Source organism: Maylandia zebra, linkage group LG3, assembly GCF_041146795.1.
Source record: "Maylandia zebra isolate NMK-2024a linkage group LG3, Mzebra_GT3a, whole genome shotgun sequence".
Taxonomy (NCBI): Eukaryota; Metazoa; Chordata; class Actinopteri; order Cichliformes; family Cichlidae; genus Maylandia; species Maylandia zebra.
This window is the reverse complement of record NC_135169.1, coordinates 47,351,044-47,367,729: the sequence shown is the minus strand read 5'-3', so window position 1 is coordinate 47,367,729 and position 16,686 is coordinate 47,351,044. Positions and strand designations below refer to the sequence as shown.

The 16,686-nt window shown below is 41.2% G+C and overlaps 1 protein-coding gene across 3 annotated transcripts in view; it reads right to left on the bottom strand.

The window, feature by feature from the left end:
• Positions 1–16,645, bottom strand: part of LOC101465816 (RAS guanyl-releasing protein 2) — a 37,093-nt gene extending 20,448 nt beyond the window's left edge. The window contains exons 1-7 of one of the 3 annotated variants that reach the window (XM_076881961.1): positions 16,304–16,645; positions 4,209–4,342; positions 3,964–4,066; positions 3,668–3,724; positions 3,267–3,398; positions 2,591–2,741; positions 1,330–1,503 (exon numbers count right to left, since the gene is read on the bottom strand). In XM_076881961.1, the coding sequence (XP_076738076.1) occupies positions 1,330–1,503; positions 2,591–2,741; positions 3,267–3,398; positions 3,668–3,724; positions 3,964–4,066; positions 4,209–4,278 (687 nt within the window). In that variant the 5' untranslated portion in view covers positions 4,279–4,342; positions 16,304–16,645. The remainder of the gene's footprint in view (positions 1–1,329; positions 1,504–2,590; positions 2,742–3,266; positions 3,399–3,667; positions 3,725–3,963; positions 4,067–4,208; positions 4,343–16,303) is intronic. The other 2 variants (XM_076881960.1, XM_004567092.5) reach the window with 2 other exon arrangements.
• Between the last annotated feature and the right edge of the window lie 41 nt (positions 16,646–16,686).

Sequence of the window (16,686 nt, the reverse complement as noted above, 5' to 3'; positions counted from 1 at the left end):
GGAGGGGAAACTCAGCCCATCTGGCAGACCGAACCAAGCGATAACATCAAGCTGAACTGAAATCAATTACAGAGAAGCCCCGGGTGCCACTTAAAGACATGCGTCTGTAGTTAAAGGACGACAGTCTCCAGACATATGATTGGAAAACCATACAGCGCAGCTAGCTGGCAGTTTCTTCCAGGAAATTGTGGAAGTATTAAGATTAAGTGAAGATTAGGATTAGAGCGATCATGACACGCAGACAACCATAACGCTATAGCGAATGAGTACAGAAACAGGAAGGTGGGCACAGTTTTCAGTCATATTTCTCTAGTTGGAAACTAGATTCCTCCACTACAAAACATCATAATAATATTAATGAAGCATTTATAGAAAAGCAATTTTTAAAAAAAGAAATAATTGCAATAATTCTGTCAGTCAAGTGTATCTACAACTGTTTTGTGTGTCTGTTGTCTTTTTTGGCAAATGAAAAATGTTCAAAATACAAGTTTATGGAGGTGGTAAGAGAATCTTTAAGCATAAGTGTACAAAGGTAAACAGAAAGAAAAATCAGTTGTCTGTAGCATATGTGCAAAATAAATATTTCATTTTTAAATATCACCATTACCATAAATATCATATTTTCCTGAAACCCTCTAAACTCAAGGCATGACTGTAGGGCAACAGGTCAAGCTTTATGCTAAAAACTCTGCTGCAATTTTTTCTACTCTGTGTGATGTAAATATGAGAGGATATTTGTAATATGGTCATGTCAGACACGCAGCTCTTTCTGCATCACAGAAGCCCACCCACTGTTTCCAGGGGTCAGCCAGTCAGAAGTAAGCTGACTGAAGCTTGTTTCAGAAGGTGGATGAAGTCATGGACTGCACCAAGACTCAGCGTGAGATAAGTAAGGATTATTTGGTACTGTGAGTCACAGAGAACTACTCTGGTAAACTACAGGAACAAAAAAAAACCATAGATAGCTGGAACTGAGCCCAAAGATCTCCTTTATTTTTAAAAGATGCAAAATTGGCAGCAGCATTATCTCACTGAGCAGGGAGCTTGGAATGCTAATACCTCCAATGCCATTTTTGAATTAATGTTCCCTTTTTCACACAGTTGTGCTGCTAATGGGAAATCCTAGTATATTTTGCATTTGTTTGCAAGTCATAAGAGATCCTCGGTGACTTTTCCACTTCTCTCTGCTCCTCCTGGTTTTCACAGTTGCTTCCAAATCACCTTTCCTGCTTTTTTCTCTCTGCCCCCAACAATCACCCACTAACACTCTCTATCCATGAACCCAGAACCGCCAAGCTTTCCCGATTGTAACAGACCCAGCAGACAGACCTGTGCCACTCGGATGAAATGGGAGATAACAGCAGCTCTCTGCGGGGCGGTGGGCTTGCTGAGCACCATTAGCTGGATCCATTGTGAGACGCTGTTAAAGAGCGTGATGAAGCGCTCTAAGATGGGGTTATCCACCGTGCAGCCATGCATCACAAAGCTGTGGTAGTCCTGAAACTAGAAGGAGAAGTAAAGCATTGAAAGCCTTTATCTATTTAAATTACAGTACATCATATTCACATCCCACAGCAATTCTGAATATTAGAAAATGCCTGACGACAAACATATATGCAAAGGCCTTTCTCTTGTTTTGTATATATTCCTCTTGATTGTAGACAGTCTCCTATGTCCATACAGTAAACCTGGATATGCAGTTGGTTTGCTTAGCTGAGCACAGAACTTTAAACAATGAAATAACAAGACTGGATACAAAATACAGACGCAGTCTGAAATGAGAAGTACCGTAAGCCTGCATTATTTCTAATAGTCAAAGCAGGCGGAGACTCATCTGTTTCCAAAAAGAAATATTATCCAGTATTTATAACCTCAGCAGATCCTTTCCCGATTCATTTATGGTCTGATTTGTTAGTTTCAAGTGTCTAATAGAGCTGCATGTCCAAGTCAAATTTGGATTAAAATTGCCACGAGACAGAAAACAATTAAGGTATTGACAACTTCCTATCACATGAGCATCTAATGCTGTATCAGTCCGATTAGCCCCACAAACACTGGATGACGCCATTACGTCTGTCTAATGCAATCTATGGGAAACAGCAAGCCTGGTTTATGAAATTATATTATTATATTAACTGTCTGTAATCAGTCAAATGCAGACAAATAATATTGTGTAATTACAGCTGTACTCGTTGTTAGATCCTCATTAATTCGATTTTTTGTTTCCTTTTAGGCAAAACTCTATTTTAGCAGAGCCATGAAGACAAAGACAAAAGAAACGCCATTAACACTGTCCCTACTGTGCCACGAGCATCATCCCACTGGAATAAATTATCAACAAAAAGAATCCTCAAGCGTTTAATTCTGCACAGACCCAGTCATTTCTTTTGCCTCCTGAAATAGCTCTCAAATTGAACACTATTTCCAGTCACTAAATATAATTACTGCCCAGTTAAAGTTGATTTTAACAACTATTGCTTAGCAACTGCAGTGAGCCTTGAATCATGTAAACACAGAGTTACTTGAGAATTTAAGAGCTGTAAACATCACAGTAAAAAAAAAATAAAAACAGAGCCATGGTCACACTGACCAGGATCTTGCAGAAGGATTTGTATTCCAGATAGGTCAGGTGTTCAGCCAGTTCACAGGAGTCAAGGTGATCAAACAGCAGGGACATTTTCCTCTTTTTGGACACAGATGGGACACGCTGGGTCACCTGCCGCTTCCATTTATATGACGGCCTGAGAGGGGAGAAAAAGCACGGTTGTCTCTTTTAAGGTCTTTTGGAACTGCACCATAAAAAACTACACAAGGATCACTTTTATAGCCGCTGCAAAAGTTACAGCTGGCCTTTAAGGGCTGTTGGGGAAAAAAAGGAAAAACTACCATGAGAAAATGATGATAGTACAATGTGTCTACAATATAAAAAGCCCTGAGAAACCTCATATTTGTAGACTGAACTACAACTCTCCAACTATTGCTGTAGAAGTTATTTTTAGAAGGCTATTCCCCTGCTTATTCTAAGATATTCTGGCATAGAAATCAAATCAGCTCCACGAATTCATTTCCTTGGAGCAATAAAAGAAAGCGGAGCCATATAGAAGTGGCATTTCTCAGAAAAGGACAGGTCACTGGCCCTGCATAGCACAGCTCAGCAATTTCAAATAACAGGCAATAAAGGGCTTGCTGACATAAACATCGGCAGATGGGGACACTCATTCAAACTGTCAACAACACACGCAGCATTCAGCGGCCTATTCACTCACACGCTGTCCAAGTCAATGAGCTGACTCTGCCTCTCATTGCCCTCAGTGGTCAAGAGGTCTTTATAGTCTTTGATCTGGTCTGCCAGCTCCGGGTTCAGATTGAACTCTGCGGGAAACTCAGAAATCCAGTACCTGGAAGAAAGAATAAAGGGAGAGAGAGAGAGGGAGGTGAGCGTGATGGCATACACTGAAAGGACTGGGCTGTGGTCAACTCATAATTTAAAATAGCATTATAGTTTTGGTATTTGATGAAACAAAGCACCTAATTGGAGCACATGAAGAAGACCATAGAAAAAACTAGAAAGGATAAAAGGATAAATGGAAATGACACTTGGAAAGATCAAAGATCTCTTAGAAAAAGGCAACGAGACGAGCAGAAGTCAGAAAAGATGGTTTGTTACTTGACGAGGTGGCATATTTTTGTTCGGCGCTCATCGGTGCAGCCATCCTCTTGAGATCTGATGCTGAGGTCAAGGTGCAACCGAGCTGCTCCTCGCAACACTACAACAACTTCTTCAAAAATCTCATTTAGATTTCACAGATTTAGAAGGGGAACAAAGTCTGGCACTATTTCCATTGCTCTGTGCATTATGTGTGAAAAAAGACATATTCATAGGCAGCATTCTTAGAAAAACACTAAGCAAAAAAACACATAACATTTGTCACTGATGTAAGAACACTCAGAGGTGAAGGATACTTCAGCACGAGCTTCTTGGCCAGGTCAGCTGAAGGGATATACCAAGGGTGCATCATGAGGAACATGCGGACCAAGGATGCATCCTTCAAAGTGCCCTTCTCATCTATGAGGAAAAACAGGGAGTCACCTGTCATTAAGAAGATACCTCAGCATGTTCAATTTGTGCTTGTGTTTTTTATTCTACTGCCTCCCTTTACAAGCAGATGAATAATTCATATAAAAGAAATAATACTTAAATAACCAACCAAAGGCTTTGATGCAGGCTTCCACCAGCTCGTCCACAGTGGCAGACTGTTCCGATAATATGGACTCCATCGTAGCTGTCCTCTCAGTTTTCCCCCTCGTTTACCTCTCTGTGGTTTGAATCTGTTGGCTCTCACTGAACACAAAAGGAGATGAAAAGAGAGGGGAGTAATTATTAAGTAAACACAGGGGAAGCAAAACTTACTCTGGCTACTGCAGCACACTTAAAATAGCTGTGTGGTTAGTTCTTCTATATCCTGTTCAGCACTGCAGAGTGGCATATTCATTGCAGTAAGTTAACTGGGACATGTGCCTGTCAGTGTCATCTGATATGATGGTTAAGTATGGCCAAAACACATTCATGGTGTCAATGTGCAAAATCTGCAATGAACTCATTCTACTTATAGAAGCACCTTTTAAGTGACCCAGTTTTCGGGGTTAACAGTTTAAAGTTTTTGCAGTCTGTTAGTGTTGTGTGTGGGGAAATGAGTTGGTGAATTAGGGCTTTAGTTTACAGGGAACAGTTGCACCAATCAGTCTTTACCAAGCCTGGTCCTCACAGCAAAGGCCGGATCTTGATATCAGGACCAATCAAACATAAACCTAGTCTTAACTACACCTATAGTGCATTACTGAATATGAATAATTAGAATATCAACATATCCTAATTAGCGATCCAAGCTGGCGGCACTGAATTTAAACAGAAGTAAAACTGCAAACTTTTAATCCGTACTGCCAATCCTGTTTATTTCTGACTCCCTAAATAAGTCGTACACAGAAAACTGATCAGGTTCTATCCATGATTGTGTTTTTTAAATATTATGCTGTATTCATAGTGATACCTGCATGGATCTACTTTGCTAAGAACCAAAACAAATCCTGCTTTTCCTGCCTTTGTCTGGAACCCACTAACTCGAGAAGGACATCACTTCCTAACAAAGGTTTCTGGAATGCAGTACTAGTCTTAGCTATTTATATGAAGGCTCATGTGACTATCATTATTGTCTAACAGCAAGCACTGTGTTCCAAATTTGTCAAATTTGTGGGATCGATAAAGGAATAAACAAAAAAAAAGAAGGCAATACCAAGAAGCCAGGGATTATAGTCCGTTTGAGGTCCTCATGAGACATACGCACACCTGAGCACAAAATACTGTCAGCTGAAGAGCATGAAGGCTACTTGTGTAGATTCTCACCCACAACAAGAACACAGACTTCTATTAGGGCCATTAGCATCTAGAATGCCAAGATATGACCCACTGCTGCAACTGCTCCAGTGGTTGGTCATTTGCTTCTCATTGGCCAGACAATTGCTGTGATTACTTCTATCTATACTGCAAATTCACAATAGTAGATTTCTGCTGACCAACATTATCTTTGACTACAGCCTCATAGAAAATGTTTTATATTTTGATACACTGGTGGCAAAATGCAGAAACAATAGGTATTTGGACCCATGTGTGTAGCTTGTGTCCGCTGCAGCGAGTAATCAAATGACTATTTACACCGTTAGTAGATGACCAGCTCTACTTCCTAAACTACAGACACCCAATTTTTACACGATTGATTACAAAATATGACCCTTTTAAAATTGTTTTGCCCAGAAGTTTACATAAATATTTGCGTTACATCTTAACCAGCTGAACAAATTACTGCTTCGATAATAAATTGTTTTCAGACTGCGGCAATGCTAGTTTTGTATCAGTAAAGAATCAGATCTATAATCCTGGCTGATTGTTTCGTCAAACTAAAATCAGTTTTTACATTTACACACCAATTCTATGCTTTATAACTGCACTTTGGAGCCAAGCATAATAAACAGTTTTCACCGATGTGTGTGGCTTTTCTATCAGACAGATACTAAGCCACAAGCCCAATCAGCAGGAAACCACTATTTATCTTTTCCTGACATGCTGTAATGCTGTCTGCAGCAGGCTATAAAAAAGTTTGATGAATATTTACGACACAATAGCAAATATTTTGACATGCGTTTCATTCTATCACATATTCATAGGAAACAAGCTAAAAATTTGCATCTGTGCTTTTCTTGATTTGGTAAGGTCTGGCTCCAAGTAACCATGGCAACAACAACTTAATGACCAGTTACTTTTTAACAACATATACACACACCTGAGCACAAAATACCTTCAGTAGAAGAACAAAATAACTATTTTGGAGTAATCCCAAATTCTTTACTTGTGTCTCGATCAGTAAAATATACCATCTTCCAAGTTATGACATGATTAATTGGTCAAATGTATCCATCCATCCATCCATTCATTAAAGAAACTAGTAATTTTGATTCATTTTTATATAGCCCCAGATCAAAACATTGACGGCCCAGTGCAGTGAAAAAAGGATTTGCCTTCCCTCCTGATTTCTTACTTTATTTCATATTTGTCACACTGAAATGTTTCAGCTCATGAAAGATAATTGTAGTATTAAATAAAGATAACCCAAGTTAATCTAAAATGCAGGCAAACAAAAGGCTCCAAACCTACCTGGCCCTGTGTGAAAAAGCAGTTGCCACCTGAGCCTGGTTGCACCACCCTTGGCATCAAGAACTCCAATCAAGCTTTTGCGATAACTGGCGAGGAGTCCTTCACATCACTGTGGAGGAATTTTGCCCCACCTTTCTTTGCAGAATTGCTTTCATTCACCCTCATTGGAGAGTTTTCAAGCATCAACAGCTTGTTTAAGGTCATTCTTTGACAGTCAGATTTTGACCAGGTCGCTCTGAAATCTGTTTGGTTTTTTGGGAATTCTTTGAGGCTTTAGGAGCTGGACTTGCAGATGTGTTTCGGATCATTGTCCAGCTGCATAATCCAAGTGGGCCTGAACCTCCAGGCGCAAACTGATGACAGTCTCCTGCAGGATTTTCTGGTCGCAAAATTCATGGTTCCTTCAATTACAGCAAGGTAATTGAAGGAACCACCTTCCAGGTCATGAAGCAGCAGTGGACGATCACACTTCTACGGTGTCTGACTGTTGGTGGGATCTTCTTTTTATGAAATGCTGTGTTATTTTTATGTCAGATGGTTCTTCCCAGTCTCTTTCTTATTACTGAATCATGAACACTTTCTTTTAGTTGTTCTGGGTTCTGAAGTAATTTTGGGATGGTTCATCAGCGCTCCAAGGTTTCTCCATGATCTGATATCTCTTAGCCTATTTTACTGTGTCAGACTCGACTCAATTCAATTGAAATTATTTCTAAATAAAAAAATTAAAAAGGGTGTGGCTGTAATCAGGCCTGGGTGAGGCTAGTCAAACTAATTTCATGATAGATATTTTTTATCACATAGGGCCCGATAGATTTGAATAGCTTTTTTTTCCTGACTGAATGAAATTATTATTTAAAAAATATTTGATATTTACTCTGGTTGACTTTGTCTAATAGAAAAATTTGTTTGTGGTCTGTAACATGTAGGTGTGAACATTTTTTCATGACACTATAAGTGTAAAAGTGACACTAAGGTTAAGCTCAAGTAACAAAGTTAGGTAACAAAGTCCCCAACAACACACTGTGCACTGCTGTAACTTTATTTTAATGTGGTGGCTCTGTGAGTGTGAGAAGGGTGTGATGTGTATGTGTACGTATCCATTGTGCCTGACACAATGAAGCCTTTCACTGCACTGTCTCTGCCGCAACGCGGTGGGTGGACACACTCAATTACAGGCTTCACAAGCTGTCTCAGCCACGTTCTGCAGGGATGGTGGGGGAAGCAAACGTAGAGAAAGAGATAGAAGTATAATCCTCAACCGCAATTTAAATCATCACATTGTTAGGGCGATCAGCCACAGCGCTGATCAGTAGGCAAGATTAAACTGCTGAAATGATATGGTCAGATTACGGGAAGATAAATGGCGAACAACTAAAAAGGCTTTTGTGTTGCTGTAAATAGATATGAAAGTTTCAAGGTGGGTTGCTAAAGTCACCACAGGAAGTAAAGCAGTGTTGCATGTGAGTATTAAAACCTCAGCAAACAAACACCAAGACCTGTGATGCCTAGCTCAGAAAAAGGAGCCTACACTCCATCAGTATTGGCTCTGTGCACTGGCAGTTACGTCTGCTCGCATGTCATGAATATAATGAGAATGAAAATTGCCTTGAAGTCAATTGTTTCCTCACTGCAGTAGATAAGCCTGAGGATCATCTAGGTTTGAGCTGAGATGGCCTTGCCTGTGAAAAAATGTGCACTTCTGTTTCACTTCTGCATTTTCAGTGTTTATTACAAAAGTGTCCATCCTCAAAACTGAATGAGGACCTAAAACCACTTTCTCCTTCTGTGTGGGGCCCATCTCTCAGGGGCTAAACAAAACAAGAAAGGGAGAAGCAGAGGTGTTTTAAAGTGTCACCAACGCTTTAGCAGAGTCTAGTCTGGCGCTGCTGAACACACTGTGCCCATCTTGATGATGATGGTATCTTCCAAATACACCATTCATCATCCTGCTGACAGGAACGCTTTGCCATTACCCAGAGAACAATTTTCTCTAAGTTTTTATATGAATTAAGACTGATCTGTCTTAAACAGGGTCCCTCCTCCCTTCTTTTCTAGACATTCTTTAAGTGTTTTTCCAACAGCGTCTTTCTAATACAGTCCCGATATCTGCAAAGCGGCGAATTGATTGTAAAGAAGCACACACTGCGAGAGCTTTAGTGTCATCCTTGGTTGCCTGGTGACGAGGACCCGGGGCCATCGATCAGGCAGATTAAGGGGTGGATGGGGCTCAGCGGGGATAAAGGGAAGTTGACGGGTGCCTGGTCAATCCTGGCCATGCAGAATCTGCTGTGTGCTGCTGCTTTACTGGGCAGTGAAAAAGGTCACATCCTCCGGCTAGACGCAGTCAGACCCCCTTCAGACTACTGCCTCTCTCGTTTTCAATATCACGGTCACAGAATAACAGGCGAGCTGCTTTTCAGCTCATTCTCAACTTTACACCAATGCTTTTGAAGTTTGACCCATAACAGTGAATTCACGCTGACATATTATTGTTGCTACTGTTTAAGAATTGATGACTCCTGTTGGACACATTTAAAAGCACCTGAAATATACATGTAGTTAAAATAATGAGGTTAACATAACTAATAATAACAAATAGTGGTTTTATAGGATGTCTGTGAAAACTGATATTCCAAATATGACGGCTTCTGTTCTGCTGCTCAAATGCAGAGTTTATGAGCTGACTTAAAGCAGCAGAACTCTTAATAAAAGGAGCTTATGCTAAACGCACACTTTTTCCAGCTATAGACATTAGAAGAAAACCAAGAGCTTAAATCTTTATTGACTTTCCCGTCTTAAAGTACTAACTGATGATAAGGCATTAACAAACAGGCAATAATCATGTCCATCGTCTTATCGACACTCCCATAATGGACTCAATTCCACGCTGATAAATGCTACATGCTAATTCACAATCATTGATTTAGTTCTATCCTCTCTCATTGGCGTTTGGGAAAAACACGTTTTTTGTGGATAACAGTTATAAGAAAAGAGACACAATTTTAACAGAATTTGATTCTTTATTCAAATTGTCAATGCCATAGCAAGACTGATTGGACAGAGTCCCGTTTTTCAAGTACGTTTGGATGGATTACTACCAAATTGTACATTTTGGGCCTCATATTTTGTGTGCTTACAACTTTTGTCACAACTTTCTTTAAGCAGACACACAAAGATGACCTCGGCTCTATGTTGTGTTTGGTGTGAATCTTCAGATATAAGCATGTGACATACTGAACAACATGGCAGACACATTATTAATTAATGGAGCACATTGTCATGCTGATGCTGCTTATAGCTGTCAGTCTTGTATGAACCTCAGTGTATGAAATAAATAAGTTAAGTATTCTTCTACTAAAACTTTAGCAAATATATAAGAGCTCTGAATTTGAGGCTACCGTGTAATAATTGTTTACAATAGTAAATGTTTCTTACTATTGTGTGGAAGAAATGCAAAAACAACACTAAAACATAGTTTTATAGTCTAGTCACATACTTTATGAATGACTTAAATAGCTACCGTGTTTTAAAGAAGAAAAAAAAGAGGCCAGATTTCCTATAAAACCTTTGATTATTTTCACCCGCGCGGGCTTTTCCTCCTATCTGCCTCCTTTTTACTTTTGCTGTTCCATTTTCCATTTTTGTGAACCACTTACTGGTGGGTAATGATGCTAAGACAGTTTTCCTTTCATCATATGTTACAGCTAGAAACTGTAATAGCATTACGTTTAGATTTCCACTAACAAATTTGGCCATGGAAAATGTAACATAACAGCAGGCACAGGCAGACAACCTTTTCTAATGATATTAGCTTTTAAAAAAAAAGTATATGATATTAAATCATATCTTCCTGTCTTTGACAGACTGTAATACGCGTACAAAAACCAGTTCTTCATACACACCACCCTTGTTTATTCCCCTACATCCCCCAGTTGTAGTAAGGGTGTTGCATGATGGGACAGATATAGTTCTTCAGAGTAGCTGGTGGCAGGCTTCTATTTAGAGACTGTAGGGTACTGAGAGCAGGAAGGGAAACATTTCCCTTTCCCTGGACACGCAGAATGCCACATCAGTGGGGGGGCACCGGCTGCAAACTGAGATTAGCAGCTACAGTTGCTCCTTAGGGAGGGAAGGGGTTGAAGCAGAGGGAGGAGAGGAGGAATGTTTGAATGGGTGATAAAGAGAGAGACTGGGAGGCAGGAAGAGTGTGCTTCAGCTCAGTAAAACACAAAAAGATACTGTTGGCCGAAGGAGGAAAGAGATTAAGTATAGAGGGTTAGTACTGACAGAAGACACAATGAGATATATGAAATTAAAGTGCAACTGGGAAATTTCTATAGGCACATGGAAGCACTCATGCTAATGCTTCTCAAAAGATTGAGAAAAGCAGCACTTCTTTGTAATCTTGAAATAACAGAGAGGGGAAAAGGAGAAAAATATGTAAATGTCCTCCTGCTGGGAGACAGCAGCTACCCACGTGGGATGTTGTGTTGTGTCCTTTAACAAATAAAGTCACGCATCCTGCTCCACATCTGGCTCAAATTAATATCTTATATCTCCCATTTCTGACTTCAAATGAAAAACGTAACGCAGGAGACAGAGAGGACATCGTGGCTGATTTCATGTGTTATAATGTATGCCTCCTGCCACCACCCCCCCAAATGCGACAATGCATCATTGTGTCAGATTGTTTTCACTGCTTTGTGTTCAAGCTTCCTGCTCAAATATGGGTCCTTTACCAGATGTGAAAGTTTGCTTCACAACAAATACCGGAAGGGTGTGCTGCTATGTGTATGTGAGATGTGGCAACTTCTTCTGTTTGTCCACACTTTTCTCTTTTTTTGCTACCTTATTACAAACACACTTGTACAGAGCGGCTTGAGTAAGTGTTATGAATAATTTTTTTCACACATATTTCCTCTATATGCTAGAGTTTTTCCTCACTCTGTCATTTATCCCTCTGACACACAAAACTTCCTTTTCAAACCTCACTGCGTGATGAGTAAAAGATGAGGCCACATGGCGTATTGTGTGAAAGGCCCAATGTGATACATCATTTTATGGAATTCTGCATTTGGGTTTGATTCCTGCCAGCTGTCTATTAACTTCAAAGCATGCCTCGGTCAGGGTTCGTGTTCTAGTGTTCTGCTGAAGTCAGGGATATCACTTCCTGTTGTTGCAAAGTGTTCCATCTCCAATGGCCAAATTTTAAATTAAAGGGGAAATACATTCATTCATATATTTGCCAAAAGGAATTTACTCTACTTGCATGTCTCCACAGTTAATATGAGGATATTGCTACCTATAGTTAGCTTACAAGGGTTTAACTTAGCAGATTTTATGACCTTGAATGCAGCCGGGCTAGCCTTTTTTTCCTGATCAGAGTTGTGAGTCTTCTAAACAGAGCGAAACTGGCACATTTGCACTTTTGTCAGACTTTTATGTAAGAAAAACTTTATGTGAAGCGGCGCCAAGAAACTACTTAGCTTAGCATAAAGAATAAAATAAAACAAAGAGCTATCTTAACAGACAAGAACCTCTAAAGCCAGTTAGTTGTGTGATTGTGTTTTCCCTTTGTGCAACACACAATCATGTAATCCCCCGTTTGCCAGGCAATACTGTCCATCTTTACTCAAGGCTATGCAGCTGCAAGCTGTTACATACTATATTTACCTTCTAGAGCAGAAAAATACGTTTGTGGTTAAGGCTTTCTGTATTTTTTACATGAGGTTAAAGTTAAACCCTAGATTAAAAGATGTAAAACATGGGTGTAGTCACAATGATAACACCCTCTGGTTAGTGCATAAAAGCCTCAACCTGGGTGTGTTTACTGTCACTATCTTTTCACTACTGATAAGTGATAGTCATTAGCCAATAAGCACATCCTGGATGACCATGCTTTCTCGCTCTAATAGTAACCTTCATTTGCAATATGAAATTATGAACTTTGACCTGGAAGTAGTGACTGAGTCTATTGGGACAAAGTTTGGTGGTCACTGGACAAGGTTCGTTTTGCATAGACTTTTAGAGAGCCGGAAGTCTTGTTGCAAAAAGAGCAGTTGTCCAAAACCTAAGAAGCTTTCCTTCATAAATCCTGTCTAACACAAAGCCTTGAATGTAAACGTTGACCAACAGTCAGCAGTAACGTGCTATACTCAAGCAAGAAATCATCCGAACAAAAGAAAACTGAAAAGTATTTTTTAAGCCGCTTCACCTTCGCAATATAAATCTCAGCTACTTATATTGCCCAAAGGTGCTGTTTTCCACCCTTGACTCAGAAACAAGGAGGCACAGCTGTGCAGCTGCTGTAAAAACTGCTTCTGGTTAGGGCCACATACCAAGTGATGCTGCATGTTTTAATTCTCACAAACTCCGATCTTCGAAGAAAGGCCTGCGGTTTGCAGAATGAGGCACAAACTGCAGTTCTGGAGGCCAATTTGTTCTGTTCGCAATGTTTATCTGCTTCATTTCCTCCTGCCTGTCAGAGATGTGCTCACTGAGCTGCACAGTGGTTTTATACAACAGTCATTTTGAACTAGTTGTGAATGCTGGGAGTTTCACATTCAAACAACCACCCTCCTTTTTACCCCCGCAGGCTTTTTAACAGCCCTGGCTAGTTCCTGTTTATGTATTCCTCCCTAAAACAGCACACATCCATGAGCACACCACAAAGCCCTCAATTTCCTGTAGTCATAACACACCAAATATTATGCACATTCGGATAAAAAGCTTGACAGATTACAGACTGTAAACAGAATGAGTGGGAAAACAAAGGTAGAGACTACTTGGTAGCAGATGTGGGATAACAGGCACTTTCGATTCCCTTTCTGAAACTGAGGCACGCCTAACACCTGTTCAGTGCAGAGCGACCCCACTCAGCCCAAACTTTAAATAATGGTGATATTGTAACCACCTGCTAATTTCTCTAGTAATCAGCTTTGGATTTGCCCACAAATGCCTTTCACCCTATCTGATTGAATTCAAAGCCTCAGCTTGATTTATAGCTCTTCAGGTCTGACACTTTCCCACCCCCGCTACCTTCCCCTCCTACAGAATGTCTCCCTCTCCTCTGCTGCCGCCTCTCTTTCCTGTGTTCCCGCCATACCTTTTTACAGAGTACGTGGCCTTTGCTGCAAGCTGAAGAGTTGAGTAGGGAGCAGAGGAATCCAAATATCCCAGATGACCGCTTAATTATTTGCAGACCATTTGCAAAACAGTTTGTGAAGGCTGATACATAATTAGAAGTAACCCTGTTCACATCTATTCACAATTAGATCCTTAGTTGTCACAATTTTGGGATTGCTGTTCTTCTGCCAAGTTAGTAGGAGTCGTACCAAGTCTGATTCCAGCTCTGCCTACGCCGCGTGCCTTTAAATTCTCCTTTCAGGTGTTTAAATCAGTTAAAAGCATCACCAAACAAACAGCTCAAAAAAAGACTTCAACATTCAGGCGGCCTCCGTGGTGGTAATCAAGGAGGATTAAATTGGATTAGCTAATAAAAAGCAAACTTGAGAAGGTAGAGGACAGACAGAGAGCACAGGACCATCCATCCCGGTGATGGCAAATATCCAGTGCACATGTCTGAGCTGCTGCTCATTGTCTGCTCTCTGTAATTATTTTCTCTCAGCTTGATTTTCCTCCACCCCCCCGTTCTGTTTTAGTTCTTGCCTTCCTCAACTCACCATCCCTTCCTCCCTAATTTGTTGCTGTCGGTCCTTTGGCATAAAGCAGCAAAGCTTTTTACAATACAACCAATTATAGCTGGCTTTCCTGATAAGTGCACCACCACTGCAGGTTGAGGTGGAAGGAGGCAGCTGGAAGTGATGCTAAATATCAAGGGTGTCTGCTCCACAGGCCAGAAGTAATTGCACTGCAGCAGCAGAGGAGAACGCGAAAGAACAGAGATGCAGAGATTTCCTACTTTAATCTCTTCCACTCAGTTTTTTCTACACTCGGTTTTTTGGAGGCACTTTAATCCTTGAAATCCCGTCTTTTTAAAGCGCTCTACCTTTCAAGTCAAGCACCACTTCAGTGTTTGTGTACATGAGATCACAGAGGCCATGGGTGACTTTGAGGTGACTGATGATCAAATGAGCCAGCATGTGACAAAATGGACTTTGGACTATTTTTTTTTTTATTATTGATTTGTTGGTCGCTGACAGAAGTGTGTAAGTGGGAGCCACACGCATGATGGTTGATGCTGAATGTCTGCCTCATTTGCATTCTCCAGATGAGCAGCTGCTAATCTGGATGAGCAAGTGCACAAAAGCAGGCTTGTCCAATATTCAAAATAGCAGCGGGAGCTACATCAGCAACGTGTAGCTCCAGCCAAATGAGCTACACACTGAAAACACTGAAGTGACTTCTCTGTTTTAGCCTCTCGCATGCAGCAAAAAAACATCAGTAGGGATTCCAGCTTACAAGTGAAATCCCACGGCTCTGACACCACGGCTCGGGGTGGATAAAGCTGGGGTGAACTTGGCGAAGACGCTGCAGTGTGAGTAAGCGTCCACACACTCCGAGATGCCTCCTAATCCCTGCTGCTCTGCACGCATTGGCACGAAATCACCTTGAATCATTACATTTAAGACAGCTGCAGTCTGCACAAGAAAACAAGCAATGAAGAGGTTGACTGAAGGCTGAGAAAGCTACACCTGACCTGTCACTCGTTTGACTCACCACTCGGGCCTGCTGAATCACAATCAGCTGGGATGTGGCCTACAGTGTTGCGTTACAGTCGAGGTAAATTCCTTTCAATGCAGGTATCATTACATCCGTTGGTTTAGTAGTAGAGCAGCCAGTAATCCTGAGACTCAGTGCATGTGCAATATAAAGCACACCTCACTGTGCTGTCAGCTCTGAAAGATGCATAAGGTTTAAAGAGAAGAACTCAGCTGGAGCTTTGGCATCTTGAGCTGTAACTGTGCGTGCCAGCAGACCTCTGTTAACCATCATTCTCATGCCAGCTGAAGCAGGACAAAGATTTTAGATTTTAGAAATAGGCATCCCTCTACCCCCGCCCCAACCACCGCCAGTGTAGCTGCAGCTCTAAGCATCTCAGCTTTATATTGTGGTTATAGTGAGTTTATTAATAGCCACAAAGATAATGCATTTCTTCATTCATTCTTACACACAGCCGCCGACGCTTGTTGTTTGCAAGCTAGATATACACAAACACACAAGCACACAGTCAGTCACACACTGGGCCCTGTGAATAGCACCATCACTGTCTGAACACTGTTCAACAGGTAGATGTATCTGCAGCTGCAAGTCTGAGCCCAGCAGCACTAAGTTCACCTCCTTTTTTTCCACAATGAATCGACGTGAAATTATCAGACAGACAATGCAGTTGTTGATGGTGCAATCAGGCATGCCCATGCGCAATTTCACTGTTGCAAAAGAAGTAACACTTGCACTCACGCATTAGTCAGCCTATCTAGGTTGTGAAAGGCTTTTAACAGAACCAGAAAAGGACGTGTAACGTTTCAGCAGATTTCTTCAAGAAATAGGTGCCGTAGTTGAGCTCCACCTTGCAGATTAAAAAGGAAAAAAAGTGGCACCAGTGTTGTACTAACAAGTAAATAGGAGATTTCTTACCTTTAGAGTTTGAAGCGTCCCATGCTCTGAGAGGAGAGGCTGGAGTGACAACAGTTGTGGAGTGAGCTCTGATATGGGAAGCGTTACATCACCGTAACACTGTCGAACTCACAAAGTCTGTTCGGCGACCGAGTGTTAGAGTCGGCAAAGATGGGAGCCCGCAAGAAGTCATCAGATGATAAACAACTGGGGTCCGACCTCGGGGGATTAATGCTGCTGCTGTGAACGGGCCATGCGGCTGTCTCCAAGTTCTCGAGTGGCGCACTCGGAAGCACGTTGTGGATGTGATGCGTGTTGGTGCAGCGGAGGCAGCCGAGCTCAGTTATCTGCTCGCAGCTGGAACGCGTGCCAGTCTTCTAGTGTTCCAGCTGTGCAGCTCACAA